General features: G+C 39.3%; 1 protein-coding gene across 8 annotated transcripts; it reads right to left on the reverse strand.

The window, feature by feature from the left end:
• Positions 1-984: 984 nt before the first annotated feature.
• crtc1a (CREB regulated transcription coactivator 1a) lies at positions 985-20,555 on the reverse strand. 8 transcript variants are annotated; one of them, XM_029524254.1, is made up of 15 exons: positions 20,359-20,550; positions 18,295-18,411; positions 17,234-17,359; positions 16,142-16,203; positions 15,470-15,564; positions 14,697-14,782; positions 14,568-14,608; positions 13,311-13,501; positions 13,023-13,168; positions 12,713-12,829; positions 11,588-11,686; positions 9,542-9,646; positions 6,818-6,901; positions 6,522-6,702; positions 985-5,961 (listed from the first exon to the last, which is right to left on the reverse strand). In XM_029524254.1, the coding sequence occupies exons 1-15, from the start codon at positions 20,482-20,484 to the stop codon at positions 5,756-5,758; spliced, it is 1,782 nt and encodes a 593-aa protein (XP_029380114.1). In that variant the 5' UTR covers positions 20,485-20,550; the 3' UTR covers positions 985-5,755. The 8 variants fall into 8 exon arrangements, with proteins under 8 accessions (XP_029380114.1, XP_029380120.1, XP_029380119.1 ...); XM_029524257.1 differs by having other exon boundaries at positions 5,756-5,961; positions 11,588-11,683; positions 12,740-12,829; positions 20,359-20,555; XM_029524256.1 differs by having other exon boundaries at positions 5,756-5,961; positions 11,588-11,683; positions 20,359-20,554.
• Between the last annotated feature and the right edge of the window lie 1,970 nt (positions 20,556-22,525).

Consider the following 22,525-nt stretch of genomic DNA (forward strand, 5'->3'; position numbering starts at 1 on the left):
TTTTTAAGAGAGGATTAACTAAGCAATTTATCGACTAATTGTTTCAGATCTGGACTGACCCCACGTCAAAAGACATGCTATAAGAAAATATCTAAACAACAAAGGTTTCACTCGTTATCATCAGTCAGTTAAAGCGCTCCTTTTTCACTGATCCTGAGGGAGAGAACTGCATCATAACCAGCCAGGGGAGTCGAGACCCTCAAAATCGTATCCGTCACCAGTTCTCACTCTCTCTTATGAACACCTTTGAGGACAAAAAAGGCTGAAATAATGTTAATCACGACACCTACATTATGAATGACGAGTCGTGCTGCTTTCATGTTACAAAGCTCCACCAGCAGGTGGAGTCCTCCACTTTGTAGAACAGGGTTAGACTCAAAGAGAGCAGCCAGGGCCCAGGCATCAAGCAGGTCAGGATGGTTGCACGGAAGTGGTTGTGAAACACTTCTGACTAGTTTAGAGACATCATCACCATTATTGGAAAGTATGGGAACTTCAGCAAGGGCATGTTCATTAATGCTTAGAATTTTCTCATTTGTGCTCACTGAATATTTCATTGTTAATTGTTCAGCAAGAAAAACAGGTAGATCACGGGATCTAATAAAAACACAACCAGGCTCAAACTAAAATTGCAACACCTACATTTTACACCAGTAAACAAAAACCCTCCCAAAATCCTGATAACCCTTACCTAGTGTTAAAAGAAGTGTTGAAAAAGAGAGAGCGAGAGAGAGAAATCTTACCACCAGTTGCCTGGACTTTTCTCATACCCATCCCACATGCAAAATGTCTACTATCAGCTCCTATTAGTGTGGACAGAGTGGGAGAGGTAGGCCAAATGCTGGGCATGAAGCTGTGCAGTGGGTGAGAAAGTCTAAGTTATGCCAGTTATGGGGGCTGCAATCACCATGCAACTACTGCTTTACCAACATGTTTTCCAATGATTTGTGTGGTCCACATAAAAACTAAATAAATTCAAATCTCTCCACTTATTCAGATATATTTATTCTCATTTAATTTACAAATAATAATGCAAAGATACAAAGACATAAGCCTTCACGCAAGAAAAATACATCAGGTACAGTTCAAACAGGAGCATATTTCATTTTGAATACAGCACACATTTACAGCCAACTTGGATTCTTTTGGTCCGATTTCACTGTTAAATTAGAAAACACACAATTTGAAGAACATGATTTGGACCATTCATTTTTTTAAAGGGTTAGCTCAAAAATGTAGCAACTTGCCAAGCTGTGCTGCAGAATGCTAAACATTGCATATTCTATGAGCATAATGTTTCCTGTTGCTGTGAGCGCACTATAGGAGCATAGTGCACCCCTCCATGGCAGATAAATGCATGTGCAGTGTTTGGAATAGTATTACTGTACTCAGAAACAAAATACATTATATAACAATTTAGCTGCCATTGTGTGAGGCTTGAACCAGCAGTGGGCAGTCCTCAAAATACACACAAAGGAATCATAGACGTGGGTACCCCACTGAGTGACCATACAGGATTACAAGACCATTTTGTCTTCCTGATTCAGGTTGTGATTTAACATATTATGTCACAAAGTCAATCTACATATGTCTGTATAAATCTATATATCTATCTATCTAACTATCTATCTATATATATATCTATATATCTATATCTATCTATCAATCTATCTATATATGTATAGATAGATAGATAGATATTCTGCTATTTCTCATTTTATCTCTTAATCTATTTTTATGTGATTTCTCAGACAAGATATATATTATTATATTAACGAAAAAAAAAAATGACTGCAGGTTTATCCAACAAAAGCAAAACAAAGAAAATCATAACACATTGTACCCCTAATTATTCTGACATTTTGAAATTCAGAATCATGCAGAAAAGTGATTTGTCAAGTAGTGGACAGGACATGTCAGTCACATCTCTTTTAGATCTTCGGTGATCATGTTCAACGTAAACAAAGCACTGACAAGGTTAAGTATGATAATTTGTATCCCAGTTAAATACTTGAATAAACAAACAAACAAAAAAAAAGTTTCAAAAGTTGGGAGGATAAAACATCCCAATCTTTCTCATTTATGGCTGTTTAGGGCTTTGGCTTGGTTGTTGATTGAAGGAAAATAGGAGAAAATAATGTACAGTGCTGACAGATTTACTGCAAAGCTAAGTATGTATTCTCTTAAAACTGTTGGATGGCATGTTGCTGATACTGGGACATAAAAGGGGGAGGGGAATTTCTGCAGAATAAAAATCTGAATTAAAAAAAAGAGCTTTGAGGGCCTTGAAATGCACACAGTTGAAAGAAATATAGTTTTTTTCATAAAACCTCTAAATCTCATGACATTTAATATTGAAGTCGTATAATTGAATTTACATTATTAATCTACATTGTAGGTGGTTTATATATATACTATTAATCTGGATACAGTATTTAACTAAGTAAAAAAAACAAACATTGCTCTGTTGTAAACTCTTGTCTTCGTAAACACTGGTGTAAAACCAATGGATACCTGAACGTTGATGCATAAAAAGGTGGCAGTAACAGGCAACACATCAGTCAGAGCTATCTACATAACCACAAGAAAGTCAAAGGAATATCAAAACAGAAAGTGGACCCACAAAGATGTCAGGCTCACTGTACAGTCTGAGGTCCAGAAGAGAATATAGAGCCACAATGACATATTGCAGCACAGTATTTCTCAGTGCATTTTCTCACTTTGACATCATTTCACATAAAGCACGAAAAACATTGTTCCTATAATAGCCATATACAATGCTAGTCTATATCATGACATAATAAAATTGTGTTGCACTGAAAATTAGCACATACTATATATTGCAGTGTAAAACATAGTACCAAACAACAGCTTCTACTTGTGCATGAAAGGCTGATTATCTTATTTCTGAGCTTTTAAGCTTCACGTAGCAGTTACTTAGCATACCCATAAGTCTGAGTAAAAAAAGACAAAAGACAATTTTACCACGCGCGAAAAACAAAATACTAAGTAAAACAAAGCTGAGCCCACCCTTAAACGGAAACAATACCCAAGCCATTGGGAGGAAAACATATCTAGCAATTCATGCAGTCACAAAATTATTAAAATAAATCAGAAGAGGCAGAACACATCAAAAGTCTGAAATATGATGCAACCAGAACATTATTATATAGAGATTTTTGTTGTTTTTTTTTTTTTTTAAGGAAAAAAAGTCAACAACTTGATTTCAGCTGATTCGATCACATTTTCTAGAACATTTTTGATTGACAACATGTGAGAGTAGTGGATAATTAGCCTAGTACAAGACGACCTGGACACACAGCAACAAACAGGATGCATCAGCTACAGATTTTTCATGGTGTGGAACACAGATGGAAAGTGGATTTTTAGTGTCCTGGAAAAAAAACTCCACTCACTTTATGGGCATTTTTAGAATAATTATTTTACCTAGACTGAATTGCAACATTGATTCCATAAAATTCATTTCAGGGATTGCGTAATCCCTTCTGGCACAACATTGGGATGATATGCCCTGCAAATTTCAAATGTTCTCATTTGAGAAATCACGCTATACCTGTATCTTAAACATTTTTATTAATACATCTTTTATTTGCTACTCAATGATTAAATATACACATAGTTCATTTAGTTTGACTTAGTCCAACCTGCTGTCAGTAGCAGGGAGAGCTTCAACACAGGAACATGACAGACACACTCTGATCACCACTGTTCCAAAATACAAATGTTTTTGAAAATTTAGGCAAAACTGAGTAACAGTAGAGAGCTAACAAAATACTCACTGATTAAGTAAAAACAGCTCTTTTAAATAGACTACCTAAAAAGACTTAAAAAAAAAACTAACTATAATTTAGCTTTTTTCATATTTCTGTTTTCTTTGTTTGTTTTTTACAAGAAGGCAGTTTAATCAAAGACAGGGCAAACAGGTCCAGTGCACATAACAGTCACAGGGGATGTTTGGTATAAATGCTCAGAAATCAGTCAGTTTAAACAAATGCATAAAGTGCTATAATGACATATGGGACACATCCAGTGAATCCAAAGGATTGCTTCACTGAGAAAAACACAGAGGATTTTTTTTTTTTTTTTTGGTAAGAAAATGCTCAAACCATATTTATGCAGACCAAAAGACCAGGGAAATGGAACTGATTATGGGCACACGTAACACAAGCAGCACATAGAAGGAAACAAAGCCATAGAAAAGTTTGAACACTATACCATATCTCCTTTGTTGGGAGAAACTGAGCAGGTGAAAGGTTTTTGGTCCTACATACGTCCTATACGTAAAGGCTAGATATGAGAGGCAATGAGGACACAAGATGTCAACAACACAGGAGTATAGATGTGACCTTAATACATTCTCAATGCAACAATGCTGTTTTAGTACAGAGGCAGTTCAATTGTCTGGAAAAATATATATATCTCAAATACACTGAGGTCACATCTTTGGGACTAATCAAGGAGAGTCTCTACTGTACGCCGCACTCACCTAGCCTTTACTTTCCTACACATCATCAGTCTGAAAGCAAAACATAAAGCGTTTCAAAGGAAATATATCATGGCACCATCACTGTGCATTCTGCAAGGATCCTGCACATTGGCTTCCTCTATGTAAGGGTTCATTTTACAGTCCTCAAATCAATCGCTGCAGTTTTGCATAGATAGTATTACGCAAAATCTAATCACATTCTGTACATGTAAAATGTAAAATAAAACAAGCCTGTAAACATCTCTTACAAATTATTCATTTATCTGTTTAGCTTTGATTGATAAATGAACGTGTTTGTGATACAATTTAGGAGTGACAATGGATGTAAGTAATGGATAAAGATCAGCACACCTCAAGTACAACTACAGTAATGCAACTGTGAACATAGTAGGCCGAACCACCTGTAAAACAGTAAAAATGACTCTTTTCTCATTTACAGGATAAAAAAAACTAAATATCAAGCTATTAAGGCAAAACAAGTATGCACAGTGATTTGTGATTTCATGCATAACGGATGACTACTTTTTAACGTGGTAAAAATCAAAATTTCGCATTTCCTAAATATAACTTAGGTGTCAAAGTAATGACTCATCATTTTTTACATCTTCAAGTCAAACTGGACCTGACTCCCAGAGCAAACTACACAAGGATCAGGGAAAAATGAATATCCGTACTAGCATAGAGGGGGCTTCAACCTGACAGGTGCTTCCTCTGAGTGATAGAGCTATTCTCTGTTTAGAGTTGTCTGCTGTAGTTCTTGGAAAGTTTACTCTGCAAATGTGGCTTAATCAGTCTTAGTCAATAGAGATACCAGACCGCAGACTTCTTATGTCCTCATGATATTTTCAACAAATGTCATGAAATTGAAACTAGGTATGTGAAATAAATCAAGTGGATGACAAAAGAATCACAAATATGATTCATGTCATAAAATGTATGTCATCAGTGATAAATCATCTCTCTTCTTCTAAAGAGATTGGAGGCTGGCAGCAGTCTTCAAAATCATTTCAATGTATTCACACAATACTGTTCTCTTTTGTACTCTTTTGAATGCTCTGTTGTGGGATGTGATTGAGATGTTTGTTGTGGAATTGACGCTGAGCCCAGACGGGGCCCTTACAAACATACTTCCGAAATCCCCTCTTCCTAGGTTTATCCTCTTGGAGGACAAACACCCCCCACCCACCACCCTGTACTCCTGCCTGAGTTAACAGCATTCACACACCTGTGCAGCATGTTGTGCTGTGGTTAGAGCCGATCGAGGCGGAACGCGTCCTCTGTGGCCGCATCAGTGAGGACCATGTCTGGGTCATTGAGCATGTGAAGGCCATCGAGCGTCAGTGGGTCGATCTTGAGATCGTCCAGTGGGAATTGGGAGTCGACATCAAAGCTGACATCTGTGGACAGTGAGCCTGTCAGGTCTTTGGGCAGGCTGGGGGGAGACTCTCCACTCACTGCACAGAAACAAGACAGCAAATTAAAACAAGAGAATCACTATTCTAAGACTCATTCTAAGACCAGATGCATCAAGCCTGAGTTATAATTTGACTTGACTTGACTTAATTGGTCTGCCACTTTGATATTTTAAGTATGCATCACAGCAAAGGGGCAGTGTTCAATAACAAATGGCTGATTATGACGAATTCATTTAATCCTACATATAAAAAAGTTTGAGTTTGGAATTTGAGGTCATTCTTTTGGGTCATTTGTGGCAACATGTGATAATCTTGTTTATACAAATTCCACACTCCCCTGTATTCATAAACTGTGTTCCTTCATTTCATAATATTCTTGCCAGACTCGGGATATTAAATAACTTTCATCCCCTCACAAAAATAGCACTGTTTCAACCGTCAAGAGAGAGAGACATGACATTCGTTTCTGATAATGCACGACTCCACAGATGTTTGTTTTTCACTAATACAGTGTCAGAGAAACTGTGAGAGGGAAAGTTTGGTGCTTTAAATATACAACTCAATGAGACTCAAGATGCCACGTGATGTCAAAACAGAACCTGTGAGAATGATGTTCGGGATGTTGCCATGGTTACTGTAGCCCAACTGCTGTGAGTCTTGAAGGTTGCAATGGCCACCAGTCAAACCCATCATAATTGCATGAGAGTAGTTGAGGGTAGAAGTCTGGTTGTACAAGCTGTCAGAGCTGATGGGGGTTTCAATCATGTTGAACTGCTCTAACTGAGAATCACAATGAAAAACAAAAATGGAAAAAATGTTGAACAGCTTCAATTGTATCAAACATGTGCAGTTAGAAAGCAGAACTGAACAGGGACAACACAGACCAGGCTTTTACCTGTTGGGAGAGAGCACTGGCCTGAATTGACGGGAGCTGCTGGTCATAGAAGTCTGCAAACACGCTGCCTAGTATGGAGTTATGCTAAGGGAACAAACAAGCCAAATCTGTTTACTCAGACGCAGATAAAACCTTGTGTGGATCCCCAGTGTGAAAATTACTGAAGCAGGCTACAGAGATTACAGTTGTATGCAAGAGTTTGAAGGAAAGTAACACGTATTCACATTTAAAGATATGAGACGAAAATTTCTGATATTTACTTCAAATAATGCCCAAACTTTCAGATACAACTGTGTGTAACGTACACAACATTGAACATAAAATGCAGAATATGAAAAAGACAGCCAAAACAGTCACAACACGGAAACAACAGACTGCCTAAAATCACCTCACAGCATCTGGAAATGTCATTCTTTCAGGTTGACGCAGCCAGTTTGTGTGTGTGAATGGCTCTCATGTTCTTCCTGCAGCACTTGTGAAGTCGTTGTATTATTTGTAATGGTTTCTATGATCTCAACATGTGTAGCAGGCATACACTCACTATTACAACTAATTATGCATAAATATTTCACTGAGTGAGCTACTTATGAGAAACTCAAGGACCACTTTGGCGGCATTTTTCTATCTCCCAAACACAAATTGTGTGGTTATTAATTAAAAACATTTTTATGTTGTGTAGAAAAAAATGAATAAATAATATAACAGATGACTTAATGAGGGCAGAATGCCGGCATAGTGATTAGTGCTGTTGCACCACAATAAGAAGGTCTTCTATGTGGAGTTTGCATGTTCTCGCTGTGTCTGCGTGGGTTTCCTCCGGGTACTCCGGTTTCCTCCCACCATCCAAAGACATCATGTTTGGGTTAACTGGTGACTCTAAACTGTCCGTAGGTCTGAGTGTGAGTGGTTGTTGGTCTCTGTCTGTCTCTGTGTGTTGGCCGTGTGATGGACTGGTGACCTGTCCACGGTGACCCCACCCTCACCCAGAGTGAGCTGGGATTGGCTCCAGCACCGCCCGGGACCCGCAAATGCATAGGCAGTACAAAATGAATGAATGAATGTCCATGTCCCTTTCCATTATTCCAAACGTCAGTATACCCGTGTTACTGATCATATATTAAAAGCCAATCACCTCCTTCAAAATGATCCTCTTCTGACTCTAGACATACAACATAATCACTTTCCTCCCAAATTCTCCATCCATTGATTCAACCAATGCAAGATGCAAAGTTCCTCGTTTGAACATCCTCATTCAATCAGCAACAGAAATTCTCCTGTTTCATTGTGGCCTCTTAATGTATAAGTAACTGGATCATATTCTCAGCCTGTGCTGCTGCTGCTAGTTCAAAACCAAATTATCTGTGTGTGCTGCAGATGTCCCCACAGGGCAGAGCAGGATAATAGAGCACACAGGCTGTCAGTCAAGGTTTAGCCCATGGATAACCTCGAGTCTACGAGTGAGCCACTTCAGCTCAGGAAAGAACCGAGTAGGGTAAGCAAACAGATGGACAAATATGTACAAATACGTGCAAAGACACACAAACACACACCTGCACGCACATAGTGTATGTATTTACTGTCCTTCGCCGCATTTCTTGGTCAGTATTTAAAGAGTACAAAGTCACAATTGCATTTCAGTCTAAGCATCTAAAATGCTATATAATAGTGAATTTCATACTGTACATTACATACATTTAACATCAGCATTTTTTCTTCACTAATATAAACTGTGAAGGAATTAGATTACCACCTCTTAGTAGAGTTTCCATGAGAAAGATTAACAACCCTGATCCATGTTTAACATGGGTGTGTTTAGTTTATCTTACAGCACCACCCAGCATGCTAGGTTCAGTTCGATGGGATTCAACCACAGGAATGATCAGAAGCTTCTCCTCAAAAATGCTTCAAGGGGGACAAACAGCTCTCCCTCTGTTTGCCAACTCAAATCTCCATGCTGGTGCAGAGCCACAATAAACAAGAAGATCTGATTAACATAGAAACTCCAGCACAGAGTCATATAGCAGTAAGGGAGGAAATGGAGGAGATACAACGCAAATACCACAGAAGCAGCATAGAAGGAAGGTCAGGGGACAATGCTACATTACAACACATCAATGGCACTGAGTGTTTAGAGAGACTGCTGGTCAGATCTGGGCAAAAGAGGAACAGCTTTACATTGTATTGAATTCAATCTTATCAACTATCACTGTAATTGGATTTCTAACACTGTGACATGTGATCCACAAATGTCCACTGTTCTTCTACCGAGATATTTCTTTGTCAGGCATTGTTTAGCTTGACCTTTTAATCATGTTGGAGCATGAAAAGCACAGTTATTGGCACAACCATGGTGTTTGCTTGGAAAGCTCCTTTCAGAAACGTTTCCTGTGTTTTCCTGCTATGACATGTTCAAGTGTCAGCTCTGAGAAAAGTGCAGCGTGCTACATTTTGATATCAGGGTATCTTTGTACCATGATTGTCTCTTTTATCTTTTTTGTTCTTTTTGTAAGATTCAAAATAACTTTTATGACAATTTTATGAGCAAATATAGAGCATGCAAATATATGGTTTGTGGTGTTTTTTCTTTGCCCAGATCTACTAATGTTGACACAATTAAAGCAGCTGTAGGAGGTCAACAGAGCCCTACATCACAGAACTACAATGCAGGGGACGGTGAAGTTTATGCAGAGGGAGCCAGCAGCTCATTGGGTCACACGCCCTTACTTGAGGCGAGCCTCCTGGTGAGAAGCCTTGATTGGAGACAGGGGAGGTTGGAGACTGATTGGCAGAGGATCCAACCCTACTGCGGTACTGTTGGAGGGAGGAGGCCTGATACAAGAGGATATGTTTGAGTTATTCACACAGAGGATGATGGTGATGTCCATGGTGGACATGTAGCTTTTTTAATTGCGTCTGTGCTGCTTGTCTTGCAGTAGTTGTTCACAGCTCAGCTGGAAATCATAAACAGCAGGAACCCTAACTGAGGAATCCCTGAAATCAAGTCTTAAACTGTTGCAACGTAGAATATTTGTATCTTGCACCAAAATCAATTAATTAAATAAATAAATAAACCCAGAATGGGAATGAGAAAACAAGATGAACACTACGCACAAGTTACATCAATACTGAAAAAAAGAAGGTCTCGGAGAATATGTGAAAACTATAGGGGATTAATTAGGAGAGGAAAAATATTGCCAACATTCCAAGTGGAGCAGCTGAATACGATAAAATTGGTGGATCAGAGTGATCCGGCTCGCCGTTCCTTTGTTCTGCACTTTCATATCTGCTGTTTTTTGTGGACTTGTGTGACTCGTTTTCACACACAAACACAAAGATATAATCTCAGCTAATTTCTACTCAGATATCAAACTCAACTTCACCTATCCAATACACAAATGCAACTGTGGAGAGAAAAACATCAATGTTAATGTAAAAGTAAATGACAGATAAACTATCAGGCAGTTCAGATTCAGATTTGGAGGTGTATCAAATGCACGTGTTAATCTCTTATCACTGTAAAGCCAACAGGGGTTCAAATCACAACATTTCTAATCTATACACAGATAAGATATCAAAATATTGGTAGCATGAGATATAGAAGTGATAAAGCAGTTCAAGGTCTCTGCATACAGTTATAAACTGGAGCAATTATGTTACTACATCTAACATGTTTGAACTCTCAACAAACCAAGAGAAATTTGTTCCTGCTGCCTCTGGATTTGCTCCATAACTAAAATGTTCATTTTAAAAGTGGTAGAAAAGACAACTAAGGCTTCTCTGAAAAATACGCAGTGATTGAGGCAGTTACAGATGAGATTCTTATTCAGAAGGTTATTAACCCAGTGTCAGGTCTGTGCTGCACTCCCACTGTGTCTCCGCACAATGTTTGACCCCATGCAGTAAAGTCTGTAACTGAGAAGAAAACAATGTAGGCCACTTCATTTCTGCAGTAATCCAAACACATTCCCACTGCAACAGAAGTAGAGCAGAGAGCGCCAAGATATGTGGGATGTGTAGTGCCTTGCAAAAGCACTGAGATTCCTTGATGTTTACACATGCTGCTATGTTTTTAGTTAGTGCATTGATTCCATTATTTTGTCTTAGTTCCTTGCAAAGTATGAAGAAAAAAAAAATGGTTGGACAAAATGTGTGTTTGAGTATGAATTGTAAATAATAGAGAAAGCTCATAATTGTTAAGGACAGTTAATGTTTGTGTAGGCTCTCAATAATCTAGGTCATGGTGGTCTCTTAAATTTTTGAACGATGTTCCATCTCCCATCCGAGAAAGAGACTCATGACTCACATAATGGCAGGGCTGATGATTGACTCTCAGGAACGCCTCCAAGGTGACGACCCCAGTAAAGGTTAAATATCTGGGGCGCCATATCAATTTTTAGAACTGAAGAAGCCTTTCAGATGAAAGGTGAAATATCTATCAGAACATGAGAAGAAATCCAGATGTCTTCAATATAGGCTCTTTAGAATACAGGTGGTGAAAATGTTTTCATATTTTTGATGTCTACCACTGCCATACAACTCAAAATAAATGTATGTTATTTGTATGATCAACTTCATATTGCAACAAAATGTTTGCAAGTTCAACAAGTCTGAATGCTTCCATTCCAACGCAGTGTGTATTCACTTAGACCCACGCTGACATCACCTGAAAACACACTTGCAGGGAGGCACGAGAAGTAGCCGGGGAGAACCAGCCATCCCCTCCAGCTGCTGTCACAAATCTGATGTGTGACGGATGTGCATGCAGCTCACCGTGTTCATGTCCATGGCCATGTTGGTTTGTGAGGACACGTGGTTGTCTGATGTGGAGCAGGAGTTCACCGAGGACGGCAGATGGACCACACCTGTCTGCTAGAAAATAAAGAGAGAAGTCATAAATAAATGATATGTAGTCATCAAGTACTACTATCTATCCGCTGTTGTTTTAATACTGACTTATCACAAATACAGTACACCACTATCTGTTTTTATGGTATGTTGGCAGTTATTTCAAAAGAATGAACAGCACCACATGGCACCAGTTGCATTATTATTACGAAATTACATTTGAAGTCTGATTTAATTTACTATATGCAGAATATTATATATATATGCATATATTATGTATAAATGTATATCATATCTTACTTTTTATTCTTAACTTTTGTTGATGTGAATGTAATACCATAGATCTGGTGAGTCCTTGAAAGAAATTATGTTCATATGTTTATATCAAAAGAAGAATAAAATGCGTTTATTAGATGCAATGTAATGGTTAAGTTTCAAGAGAACACAACATTACTCAGAATAAGACATTAAAGGGAATTTTAAATCATGGCCATATGAACAAATCATGGTTATATCATTAGTTGTTGAACTGTTTCCACTGTACTACACAACAACTCCCCATAAAAGAAATTTCATCAGAAGTGCTGAAGTGAAGTGTTGATCAAAGGACAGAGGCAAGTTTCCAGAGAGCTGAGGGGCATTGATGGATTTAATGAACATATTGCCTCTGTCCCAGTTTCAAAAATGTATTTTTCATTTTCCTGTGGGAACCCCACACACAATTTGTGTGAGAGCACTTGAATGTGTGTTTGGGATTAGAACTGAGAAGAGACAGAGGTGACAGACAACATAAGAGATGCCTGTACCTTGTGGGTACTTTGAGATTTTTTACCAATAGTGATATGTCTCAATTTAGAGCATCAGAAAAAGTCCCATTTTGCCATTTTTATTCATCTTTAATTTCTTGTACAAATTATTAAGAATTGTTGTAATCTTACTCTGGTTGAACTTTATTCATAGATTTGGCAGTAGGCAAAACCTGTTGTTGTTAATGCTTTCAATGTAACTGAACGCGTTTTATCATATCAATATAAATAATAATGTACTAACCAGTGCATTTTGTAAAGGAACACTGACTTGCTGGCTCTGATGGGTCTGGGGTGACTGCTGGTTGAAGAAGGCATACTGGGACAGCTGCTGCTCAAGGTTCATAGCGTTGATGGCCGCCTGGAGGGAGTAAAGCAGCAGATCATGAAAAAAAATAATTTCAGAATTTGCAGAATGGTCTTCTGAGAAAAAAAGGGGGGCCACCCTAGTATTTAAGCACCATCTCAGGCAAAATATTAATCTAAAGAAATCAAGATAATCTGTTGTATGTGAAATCACACACTCAGTATAGATTTAAATATCAGGTGTGTACCTGAGAGAGGGTGAGAGGTGGGGATGTTGGGGAGAGCTGGAGGTTCTGGTGCTGGTGGGAGTCTCCTGCATTCAGGATGAGAGGAACGATGTTGTCCTGCCCAGGCTGCATTTCCATAGTTACTGTGGGCTGAGAGGTGTTCACTCCTACCCAGCCCACAAACAAAAAACATGGAAAGAGTTGTCTCAAAAGCACACACACACCGTCTGAAATTGGCAACTGATGAGCGCCAAATTCTAAGATACTGCATTTCATTACAGGAGAGTCTGAAATTTTCCACAGTGCTACCTTGCGTGTTAGCCAGAGTCTGTGTGCTGTTCGAGGAGCTGAAGGAAGCAGCTACTGCCTCGTCTGAGTCAAGCGGGGTGGGCAGCGGAGGAGGGAACTGGATGTTAGTCAGGTCAGGCAAAGAACCACCAGTGTTGTGAGCTGCTGGTTTTAGTGACGTGGTCAGCTGCTGGTTCGGAGAAGGGAATATGCTGCAGAAAACATAGAGATGACGTGAACTCAGGAATGACAATGCACTCAACACCCCCCATAAAACGGAATCAGAATCATAAACACTGAGTTGCTTGTGCAGATTACTGAGTGCTGAACACTTGAAAATTTTTTCCAAGACAAACAACTCCAGAGATATTTGGACTTCATGTGTTTGGCCAGTGGTGCTGTAGCTAATTCTCTGGCTCCATACTTTCATTACTTTGGCAGTCAAAAGAGTACACAACCAGTCAAACATTTTACAGCACAGTAGTACTTCCAACTATTGTTTAAATTAACAATTCAATATATCAACATCTCTGAAATTAAAGCAGGAATCCAAATAAGCAACTGGAAAAGCAGTTTTATTTCTATTCTGGAGGTGTACTTTCTGCAATGGAAATCAAATACTGAGCAAAAGATTCATCCTGCTGTTTCAAAAGTTCCCACAAATGTGTTGCTCTCTTTTAATCTAAACCAGCTTTAGCTTAATTCTGGAGGCTGTGCTGCTCCTCCGTCATATGAAGCCACCATCTGGTTCAGTTCCGCCAATGTTTTGGATCATTATCTTGTTGTAGGTTGAACCTCTGACCAACAAGTCTGTCTTCATTTGCAACTTGCCTTTTTCCTTTTCCAGTCTTGATAGAAAAAATAAAAAAAGAAAAAAATATATATATGTGGTACTACTTCGTGTTGTGTGTTATTGACCCAATTAGAAGCCGGAGGGTGTATTAGCACAGCTTGTTCCAATGCTGTTTTTGTATTGAGCTTTCAAGGCTTCATTTGCATTCATTGCTGCAGGAAAACTATTCAGTTATTGAATATACCTATTTTCTGTTTTTTTTTTTTTCACTGGAGCTGAAACTGCTGAAATTTCAATAATAACTGGACAATGTACAAAAATCTTAGGTCCAAATTGTAAGTGAATATGATGTTTTGCTTTAGTCAAATGAATTCAAAATGAAGCTTTGTTTTAATCATATTTGTTCTTTGGTTCAATGTAAATCATTGTGTTAATCAATTAAGTAACTACAGAAAGGCTCAGATGAGGAAAACTAAAATACTCACTGTATCCCAGGAACTTTGCAGGGCTTGGATCTTGAGATGTTCTAAAGATAGAGAAAAATGATTGCTGTATTGTGAAATACATATGTGGCCTCGTGAAAAATATTTATTTGTGCGGTTACGGTTTTGCACCTTTTTACATTCCCAGTTTTGTTTTTGTGCATCTTCATCAACCTCCTGTTTAATTGCTTCAGACCCTGGTACAGTGAGCAGGAGAACTGGAGGGACAGATAAAAAACAAATCTCCTCAGTCTCTTGGGTCTACAGATGTCCAGCCTGTTTGAGCTTGTAATAATCACAGCCCACATGTCCTCATTTAATACAATCAAATGCTATTTCAAGAAGCCAATAGGAAAACACAAGGGAAGAGGGAAGGTGAAGGGACAAGGACTAGGACATAAGGAAGTAAAAAGTATACATATCATAACTTTTGATTGGCAACGATATGGCCAAAATATCTCCAAGGATAATGACACAAATTGGACCAAAGTGCATCAAATAAAAACAATCACCTCACATGGCCATTAGCAGGACATTCATTGGGCACTTGGGTAAAATCAGCAGTACTTTTCCTACTCTTCCTTGAAAGCCACATTCAAACACTTCCTTTGTACATTGGAGGCCACTCAACCAGACCATCAAGAGAAGGCAGCAAAATAATGTTACCGTCTACTGCAGATAATAAAAGAACAATGCCTGAAGAGTCTGGTTAATGTTCGTCACATTAGAAGAAAACACAGCTGGGTTTACACACTGACTTAACTGGATTAACATTATTTCTTATAGTTTTTTCCTTAGCCTCATTCATAGTTCCTTATTTTATTTTCAAATTGTAATATCAACGTTTATTGAATATGTCTGCTGACAACTGTATACATATGTCGCCTTGTTCAGAGTATGTTTACCTCGTTTTGGCTGGAGTTCCTGTGATCCTCCCGTGAAAGAGGCTTGCTGGGCAGGAGTTATTGTGCTCTGGTGCAGGGCTGAGTCAGAGTTTGTCCTATAGCACAAGAATTTATAAGTCACACAGACCAAAGTAAGTAAAAGAGCTTCTGGAAAGTGAACATATGTGAAAGATAGACAAAATGCACATAATGGGAACTACACTAAATGAACAGAATACATTTCAAATATCACCACAATATAGCTACTATGAAAGTCTCCGCTTCAAATATCATGGTCTTTCAAAGAGTGTTAGATTTAAATATACTAAACTGAGCCTAAGACAATTACAACTAAATATTTGATCTTTTTCGTCTTCAATAATCAGAAAACTAGAGTAAATAAGGACATGTTTATTTCAACTGTAACATATGAAAGTAAATATGTGACAATGCAATGATTTTAAACTCAGTCGGGATTTAAAAAGTGATGCATTGTATTCAGAAATGTCAATCTGAATCAGTTTCCCCGTTTCTTCATGATTAGGAAATTACCATTCACACTTAAAAGTGTGTGGTAATTAGTTGTTATTTTGAGGAAGGCAATGACAGGGAGTTATAACTATTTCAAATAGAGTAATTATTACAATATACAGTCATATGGAGAAAATGTTATATACTTAGAGGCTGTCTTACCTTCTCCAGCTGGTATCAGGTGGCGGTGACAGATATACTGAGCCATATGGACAACTGTCAATGTGAGATCTCAGGTTAAGCAAATACAGCTGGAGACTGAAAGTCTTGGCAGAGTCAATACATTCATCTGTGTGAATTCTTTAAACACAAGTCGATAAAATTAAAAAGTACAGTGCCAAGTACAGCATTGATGGTGCAGCAACCAAGCCTCACTTCAGGGTCCGATATTGATCATTTCCAATATTGACTGGCTCATTGCACGTCGGCCTTATCACCTTCAACCAAACACATTCCAAATTTGTCTTTATTAAATTACAGACTGAAGTCTTTCACGTGTTCTCAGAAGCTTAGTTAAGAAATCTGCCACAGATATATTTGTAAAAATGAATTAGAGATAATCTTGCAATGGGATCACTTGTTACCTGTCATGATATTGAGACCTATGAGCACTCTAGAGTCCTATATGATTTTATGAGTATGACATTCACATTTTGAAAATTGGCCCTCAGCTTTTTAGGTAAAGTTTTATACGTCCATTTGATAGGGAAAATGAGGAGAGACAGGAAATGCATGCGAGTAAAAGGGGGATTGACATGTAGCAAAGAGTGGGGCTGGTTTAGAGTTAGGCTGGGGATTTTTTGTTCGAGGCTAAGAATGGCCATATGGTACGTGCTCTAATCACTCAGCCACCAGAGAGCCCTACAATTCTTTTTAATTTTGATGCCAGCTACACACTCGCCATGAACAATTGTGACAAAACTGGATTATATATACTACACAATTTATGACAGCATGATTTGCACTTCATGCAATTTTCTACACTTAAATACAAAGCACACTTTAGAGCTACAAAGCACACATTTTATGTCTACAACAATATGAGGACAAACTAAATCTCAGAAAATATATGGCAGGAAATAATTACCAATGAGTAAACTCCAACGATCGGTCCCCTCGTTCTATTGCAGAGAACAGATTTAAGATGTTCTAAATCTCCATAGGTGATCTACAGCTTCATGTTGTTGCACTGGATAGTGAAAAACCACAACCGTATCTTTGCTGTTAGTCGCTTCAAACAGCATGAAAGGATATCTGGCGTCCATGTTTGTCAATAGAAAGAGGTTTTCGGTGCGGCGATGTGATTCGGTTGCGATCCCTGTAGACTCTGTCCACCAATCCATGGTGTCGCGTTGATCGGTTTGTGTCCAGCCCTGAATTCTGAAAAATAAATACATACAAAAACGGTCATATGAAAGGCTAACAAAACTAATTTCTTAAATCAACTTCATCTGAAGTATTTCCCTTGAAATCATGAAACATGAAGCTCATGAAACTTTGCCTTAGAGGTTTTCTTGGCCCCTGTCACACTGTCCTTTTCTCACAGAGAATAAACCTTTGTTCTGAACTCTCATCAAATGGGATGAAAGTTAAAGTGGTTGGAGATAATAATGATGATAAAAATTGGTAAATGCTTCTGAAATGTATTCTGTTCGCCCATTTCTTGTATTTCCTGAAGAATAATTACAGGGCTGTCATTCTGCAGCTGACTCATGGGGGAACTGAGTGTTGATGGGGAAACAATGGAACCAACTCCCACCATCCTCTATATATACATGTTTATATCCCCAAAGAATCAATTTCTGTGTTGTGTTCTCGAGCTATTAATCCGACTACATTGAATTAACACCTATGAAACCTAATTTTTGTCTCATGGCAATAGAATAGTACACATTTGCTGATTTATGGGTGAAGGGGGAAGCCGTCCATAGGGATGTAAAGGACAGAGAGAAATGCAGAGCATGATTAACCTGTATGCTAGCAGCCAATATTTCAAAAATTCCCTATCTTAGTTTAGAAATGTTATACTTTTGGTTGCCTTGAGCAAGACATTGTTTCCAATGCAATTTTGTATAAAAAAAAAAAGAGAAAATTGGAGCAGCTTCTCTTGGTCATGCGCAGACTGTCACAGTGGGAAACACTGACATCACACAGCTCCATAATGTCTGTAAAATATGGTCACAAAATATGCCAGGTAGAATATGTAGAATTAGTGATGTAATACTGTACTGTGCTGATTAATTTACTAAAATGTTAAAACTGAAGAATAGAGCAGCCACAGTTTGAAAATAGCAAAAACAAAAAAAAATGCTCACCTGAAAAGGCACATCGACAGTGTTGTTTCCAATCTGATTGACGTTTGGTAAGGACCCACCATAGTACTGCCCACGGTTCTGTCCCAGCTGCAAATGCTGAGTCTTCTGCAACTGTAACTGGAAACGGAACAATGGATGAGACAAGCTGAGAACACCTGAATTTAGCAAAAGAAATAAATATCACTGTTTCAGCAAGCAAGTTAATCCAGCTACAGTTAAACAAGAAATTGTGTTATTAGCACTATCTGACAACAAGATGTAGTTAACTGTATTACTAATAATGGTAGTTCAATGTGATTTCCTGTTGGAAAATTTTTTGAAAATGCCGCAAATTGTGAATTTCTGTTGCAGCAACATTGAAAACACCAGAGGGACTAATGTCCTTACTAACCAATTGTTTGATCAATTATTTGAGGTTTACACTAAATTATATGAATCACATTCACTGAGCCAAAATGAAAAATAGATGCATAATATACATTATTTACATTTAAAGCAAGCCACTGTGCGGATTTAACACCTTACACATATTAAGAGATGGGAGGAAACTGAGGTTGGAAGTAAAACACAGCTGAGTGAATCCAGCACTGACTGAAATTGCACATGTGATTTTCCACAAGCAAACTCCCTTCAGCCTATGACAGCGTGTATTTCAAAATGACCTCCTGTTCCATTTTCAATTATAGCACCTGTAATCGGTCAATTCAGTTTTCTCATGCAAGCCCACTGCTCACTGTTGGCAGGGCAGAAAATCTAATAAAAAGCGCTTATATGACTGCATCACTAGCATATCTTTGATAAGCCTTTGACTTCAGGGTTTATTTGTTTAAATACATGCAAGCTACTCTGTTGACCGAGGATTACATATTGTAATATCTGCGGATCAGGAGGAGGGCAGTCTTAATCTTCTAACCACAGAAAGTCAGGTAGGAAGAGAAAAGCTGCATGATGGGACAGGGTGGAGAAGGTGAAAATCCAAACCTGAGACCCGCTTCTCACATGAATAACTTTGGCCAGGACAATACCTTTCTGTCATTTGTCCATTCATTCATAAAAAAAAAATCTGAAAAGATAAAATCAAAGGCCTCCAAACAACACAGATAAATAAAATACAATTGAACCCTAACAAGGTAGCTAACACAGGATGATCTGTTGAACGAATGAATGACGTTTTGTTGTTGTTGCCACTGATCAGGGAAGGAAAAGGCTTCTTGCTGAAGTGTCACTAACAGGTCTCATTCACACAGCAGACATTTTGATTTGCGACAGAAGGAAAGGCCCAGGTGTCAGTAATATTAACAGCAGAGGCTCCATTGTGCTGAAGTATCCCAGTCAGTTACAGTTCACTCTGCAGCTGACTGGGATCAGTCTATTCGGTATACAGCACAAATGAGAAATGGTGGATGCTTTTGGCTTGTTGGTTAATCTGACTTTGGCTTGAAGAGAGAGATGAGACAGTTCTTTAGCATGACTTCAGAGAGCAGCAGGGATGTATACTGTTGGGGGTCAAACAAGAAGCACTGCAGTACTTCTAAAGTCAAAGTGTGTGTGTGTGTGTGTGTGTGTGTCTCCCCTGAGCAGCACGCTGTATCTCAGAGGTGTGTGTCCTCTCATCTGGTCGCCTTTATGTTTGTGTCAGTCACGTTAGAGTGCGGACAGGCCCCAGGACCCGTCAAACAAGTTTAAAAAGGCAGAGATGGCTATCTGTCTCACGAGTCTCCTCCGCGTGCGCGCCCCCTCCGCTGTCTTACTTGCGCGGGACAAAAAAATTGCGATAACTTTTTTTTTTTTTTTTTAATGGTGGGGGGGGGCTGACGGAGCTCCCCGTCGTTCATCCGCACACCACCGGACTCCCACGTCCTGCCGGCCCCGTCCCTGTCACCGCGGGGCCGCTGGGGGAAAAGGGCTCGAGCCGGCAGGAAGCGTCGTTTGTTATTGTTTACCTCTCCGGCTCCGGCTGCGTGCACCCGCCGCGCTACAAACGCATATTTGACAGCTCGCTGAAAACAAACGGAGGAGAGGAGGAGGTGCAGGGGGAGAAAGGACAAAAGGCGGCTCTGTTACCCTCGCTGCCCGGGTGATGCTCAGGTCTTTCATCACTTCTTCAAACGCCGCCGTCTCCTCCGCCTGCTTCTGGTTATGTAAAGCGATTTTCTCGCTGAATTTACGCGGATTGTTCGAAGTCGCCATGTTTCGCTCTTCTGCTCCGTTTTCCTTCAATGGTCAGTGTCAAGTTAACTGGTAAGTTACTCAACTTCCGGTTAGAGATGTTGACATAAACAGCACTGCTGTTCTGGTCTCCAGGGGGCAAAGAGGACCCTCAGCATCACTGCTCTGCGATGAATCACACAGACAGAAGTGCTGCTGTTTCTTTTCCAGTGTGCAGGTCCAGGTGTCAGAGTATACAGCATGCCTGATTGTGTTTGCTGGAAATGAATTCAAATGAAAATCTGTGGTATTTCAGAGCAGTGAGACTTTGTGGCTACCAAACAAAATCAATGATGACGTTGACTATGTGACTATGTGATTGTGACTTTAGTCCACTCTTGTTTTGCCCAGCAGATGAACACACACAGGCAGAATATCTCCCAAAACAAACAAAAGCCACATTTAATATAAATTATCAATTGCACCTGTGCGTTTCCACTTAAATATCCTTGTTGTAGGGAAGCTCTCTCAGTGAAGTGGACCTCCCACATAGGCTCTGCCAGGAAGAAGGCCCAGCAGAGGTTGTACTTTCTGCACCAGCTGAGAAAGTTCAACCTGCCTCAGGAGCTGCTGGTCATCTTCAACACCACCATCATCCAGTCTGTTCTCTGCACTTCCATCACCGTCTGGTTTGGATCGGCCACCAAGCAGGACAGGAACAGACTGCAGCGGACTGTAATGTCTGCAGAGAAGATCACTGGGGCCGACCTGCCCTCCATCCTGGACCTTTACAGATCCACAGTCAGGAACCGGGCCGGTACCATCGCTGCAGAGCCCTCACACTGTTCAGAACGCTTCCCTCTGGTAGGCGCTACAGAGCACTGTTCACCAAAACCACCAGACTTAAAAACTGTAAACATTTAAATACAAAACAACATATATATACATATATATATATATATATATATATATATATATACATTGATATTTGTTGTGGGATATGGTACAATAGCGCAGTAATGTGCAAATGTTCATGAGGTTGTCAGGTGGCTTATGGGAAGATCTGGGAGACAGCCTGGGGGAAGAAACAGTTCTTTGTTGTTGTTGTTGATGTTGTTTTGTATTTAAATGTTTAAATGTAAGGAAATATATTTATATATATTTCCTTTTTTGTCTTCCCCTTTTCCAAGTTTGAAACGCCTGAGTCAAATTCCTCGTATGTTTACACATACCCAGTAATAAAACTATTTCTGATTCTGATTCTGGTTAAAATCCTCACTCTTATACAAAGTTGGGTGGTGCTCAGCAGGTGATAAATTAGACTGAGTGAGTTTTATTTATTTTCTCATTTTTGGATATAAAACAAAGGGGCCAATTCAGGGTAAAAATAGTTTGTTCAGTTGTTTCTGCTCAACATACTATATCACCTGCACCTCAACTATTAAGTCGGAGGCACAAAGTATTGCTTTTATTTTGAAGCAAAAATGATTTGATTTCCGGTATGTGTCGGGTTTTCTCTGACCGACTTCACGCAGCTCCCTCAGTAAGGCGTTGCGTGCTCACGTCTCCCCGTGGGGGGGTGCAGTGGAGGCGCACCGCACATCTGGACTGCGGAACAGCCGCAAAATCGCGCTTAAAAAGGGATCAGTTTTTACCCCTCTCTGCTATATTCAGTAGAACTAGCATGGAATTATTACTAACATAAGATGCACCATGACCGCTACTAACACCAGATGGTGGATCATTTTTGTATTATTTTTTACCAACTGCATTAGGACGAGTAAAGAAATCATGCATGTAGTGGAAAAAGACCTAAATTCGCTTTCATGGCTTTTTATCTGCAGAGCAAAGTTCATCCTCCTGGTCTGACTTTGCCTAAATGATCCTGACATGAGATCTTGAAGCAGAAAGCAGCAGTGTCTCCCTCCTCCAGGACTCTGTGTGCTCCCTTGTTGACTGGAGTTAAAAACTGCCACAACACTACACTACACTACACAACACTCTGCTTCCCACATGAATACACACATAAGGTGAAAGGACAGCGCTCTCCTGAGCTCCAGGGAGTATTTGTGAAGCCTAAATC

The sequence above is a fragment of the Echeneis naucrates genome, chromosome 17 (assembly GCF_900963305.1).
Source record: "Echeneis naucrates chromosome 17, fEcheNa1.1, whole genome shotgun sequence".
NCBI classification, from domain to species: domain Eukaryota; kingdom Metazoa; phylum Chordata; class Actinopteri; order Carangiformes; family Echeneidae; genus Echeneis; species Echeneis naucrates.

Coding starts and splice junctions, on each gene's coding strand:
- crtc1a (XM_029524254.1), bottom strand. CDS start 20,484: ATGGCGACTTCGAACAATCCGCGTAAATTCAGCGAGAAAATCGCTTTA. Junction 15,565..16,141: donor CCTGATACCAGCTGGAGAAG/GTAAGACAGCCT, acceptor CTTGTGCTATAG/GACAAACTCTGACTCAGCCC. Junction 6,902..9,541: donor CACCAGGAGGCTCGCCTCAA/GTAAGGGCGTGT, acceptor TTGTTCCCTTAG/CATAACTCCATACTAGGCAG.